Consider the following 2,655-nt stretch of genomic DNA (forward strand, 5'->3'; position numbering starts at 1 on the left):
GAGGGGGTTATAGGTAGATCATTGTGATCAGTTCTCCCTTTCTCCCCACACTTTGCCTTACCCTCCTGGTATCGCTACTCTCATTATTGGTCCTGAGGGCTTTATCTGTCTGAAGTCCCTGTGTTTCCAGTTCTTATCTGTACCAATGTACATGCTCTGGTCTAGCCAGACTTGTAAGGTAGAATTGGGGTCATGATAGTAGAGGGAGCGGGGAAGCGTTAAAGAACTAGAGGAAAGTTGTGTGCTTCATCATTGCTGTACTGGCCGCTGACTGACTAGTCTCCTCCTGGTGACCCTTCTGGGAGGGATGTCACCCCATCTTATAGGGGGCATTGAGCGGGCAAGGAGAGCTTGAGCAACTTGCTCCAAGTCATTAAACTCTTGAACCGCAAAGCAGAGAGGCAAACCCAGGGGAAATGGTTCCGGCGTCCTCAGGCCCTACTGCCCCCACCTGCTGCTGCCCAGCACCCCCTCCCGTTGCCTCTGCCTTCCACAGATGCCGACGAGTGCGTGATGTTCGGGCCAGACCTCTGCCAGCACGGCCAGTGCCTCAACACAGTGCCCGGCTACCTGTGCCTGTGCGATCCCGGCTACCGCTACAAGGCCGCCAGCAAGACGTGTGAGGGTGAGCGTGCCCCTGCCCCTGCCAGCCAGTCACGTTCCGGAGCACCTGCCCCTGCCTGGGAAAGAGGCCTACGGTGACGGCCAGGCCTGTGGTGAGGGGAGCCTGGGGCTGTCGGGATGCAGGGGGGTACCTGCTGGAAAGGCATCCCTGCAGCCGGGCGGGGGTTCCTCCCAGGCCACTGGAGAAGCCCCTTCTCCAGCTGTCAGTGTGTGGTCTCCTAGGCACTGCGCCAGCCTGCCTTGCCCCTCCCTCCCGCTGCAGATCACGATGAATGCCAAGCCTTGGCCTGTGAGGACGGCGAGTGTGTCAACACAGATGGCTCCTTCCACTGCTTCTGTAGCCCCCCGCTGGTCCTGGACCCAAGCCGGCAGCGCTGCGTGAACGGCACCGACAGCCTGGGTGAGTGAGGCAGGGCAGCAGGGGTGGTAGACTCAGGCGTGCGGGCCTTCCTGCGCCAGCACCCGGCCCTGCGCGTCCAGCCCGGGGGGGGGCGGGTGGGGGGGGGGCGGGCGGGGGGCGGGGGTGGGGCTCACGTGCCTCTGTGCCCTGTGCTACCAGATGACCTCCCGGATCACGACATCCACATGGACATCTGCTGGAAGAAAGCCACCAATTACGTGTGCAGCCAGCCCCTGCGCGGGCACCGCACCACCTACACAGAATGCTGCTGCCAGGACGGCGAGGCTTGGAGCCAGCAGTGTGCCCTGTGCCCTCCTAGGAGCTCAGGTGAGCCGCCAGGCGGTACCCGGACAGGTAGGGTCAGGCACACCTTGGAAGGGGGAGACATAGAAAGGAGTGGGGCAGGCAGAGTGGCGGCCCCAGTTGCGCCCCCCGCTTGATGGGGGACAAAGAGGAGGATGTGGCTGGAGCCGTGGGGAAGAACCACTTCTCTCGAAACCTAACCAGCTGGCAGTCAGCATCCGGTGCTCTCTGTTCCAGGGCCAGGGTGGCCGCCAGACTCTAGAGCAGTGGTTCTCCACCTTCCTAATGCCTCGACCCGTTAAGACGGTTCCTCATGTGGTGGTGACCCCCAACCGTATTTGCGTTGCTACTTCATCACTGTCATTTTGCTACTGTTATGAATTGGGTGGGCTCTGTGAAAGGGTCCTTCGACCCCCAAAGGGGTGGCAACCCACATGTTGAGAACCACCGCTCTAGTTCCTGTCTCTGCCCCCTCCCTCCTCCCACTAGAGGTCTATGCCCAGCTGTGCAACGTGGCCCGGATCGAGGCGGAGCGGGAGGCCGGGGTCCACTTCCGGCCAGGCTATGAGTACAGCCCTGGGCCTGACGACCTACACTATAGCTTCTATGGCCCGGATGGGGCCCCCTTCTACAACTACCTGAGCCCTGAGGACAACGGCCCTGAGCCACCCTTCCCCAACATGGCCATCGACCCAGGGGAGCACACGCCTGTCCTTGAGGCGCCCCTGCAGCCTCCAGAGGCCCCGCCCCGCTATGTGGCCAGCCAGCCAGGTGTGTGCTGCAGTAAACATACTAGAAGAGGTGCTGTAGCTTTCACTTCCTTCTCCCGTTAGTCATGGGGAGGGATAGAGACCCACCAACCCAGGTGTGCGCCTCTCTCATGGGCCGCTCTGGGACAGCCCTAGCGATTCCCGGTGATGGACTAGCCGGGCACCAAGAGGTACCGGGGACCTGCTCAGCCCCTGTGGGCTTCCAGGTGGGAGGCAGAGGGCAAGATGTAAGGCTTTGGGATTTCTGGTCACTTTAAAGGCCCGCTGTGGTGACTCGTTTGTAAGTGATGGCCCTGGCGCTCGGGACTGGGGTTCTAATGAGGAAGTCAGGCCCCTGTGCAGTGACCACAGTCCCACCCCCATGAGAACCTCGGGTAGAGAAGGGCACCAGGTGCGCGGGAGTCTAGGCCAAGTGGAAGCCTCTCGGGGCACCCACCACACCTGCAGTGCCACACACTTCTCTGTCATCGACTTGTCCCTTGTTGCCCGGTACCTCTTCCCTTGGGATGCCTGGTTACATCTGAGAAGTTCTCATAGCCTTGCCCCCGAATACTCCCT

General features: G+C 61.4%; 1 protein-coding gene across 1 annotated transcript in view; it reads left to right on the forward strand.

Annotated features, from left to right (window-relative positions):
- Positions 1-2,655, forward strand: part of LTBP2 (latent transforming growth factor beta binding protein 2) — a 108,662-nt gene that overhangs the window by 103,287 nt on the left and 2,720 nt on the right. Inside the window, exons 31-34 of the mRNA XM_013003671.2 lie at positions 497-625; positions 887-1,024; positions 1,184-1,351; positions 1,817-2,133. Coding sequence (XP_012859125.1) covers positions 497-625; positions 887-1,024; positions 1,184-1,351; positions 1,817-2,133 — 752 coding nt within the window. The remainder of the gene's footprint in view (positions 1-496; positions 626-886; positions 1,025-1,183; positions 1,352-1,816; positions 2,134-2,655) is intronic.

The sequence above is a fragment of the Echinops telfairi genome, unplaced genomic scaffold (genome assembly GCF_000313985.2).
Source record: "Echinops telfairi isolate 266 unplaced genomic scaffold, ASM31398v2 ScPeMD7_18;HRSCAF=68, whole genome shotgun sequence".
Taxonomy (NCBI): domain Eukaryota; kingdom Metazoa; phylum Chordata; class Mammalia; order Afrosoricida; family Tenrecidae; genus Echinops; species Echinops telfairi.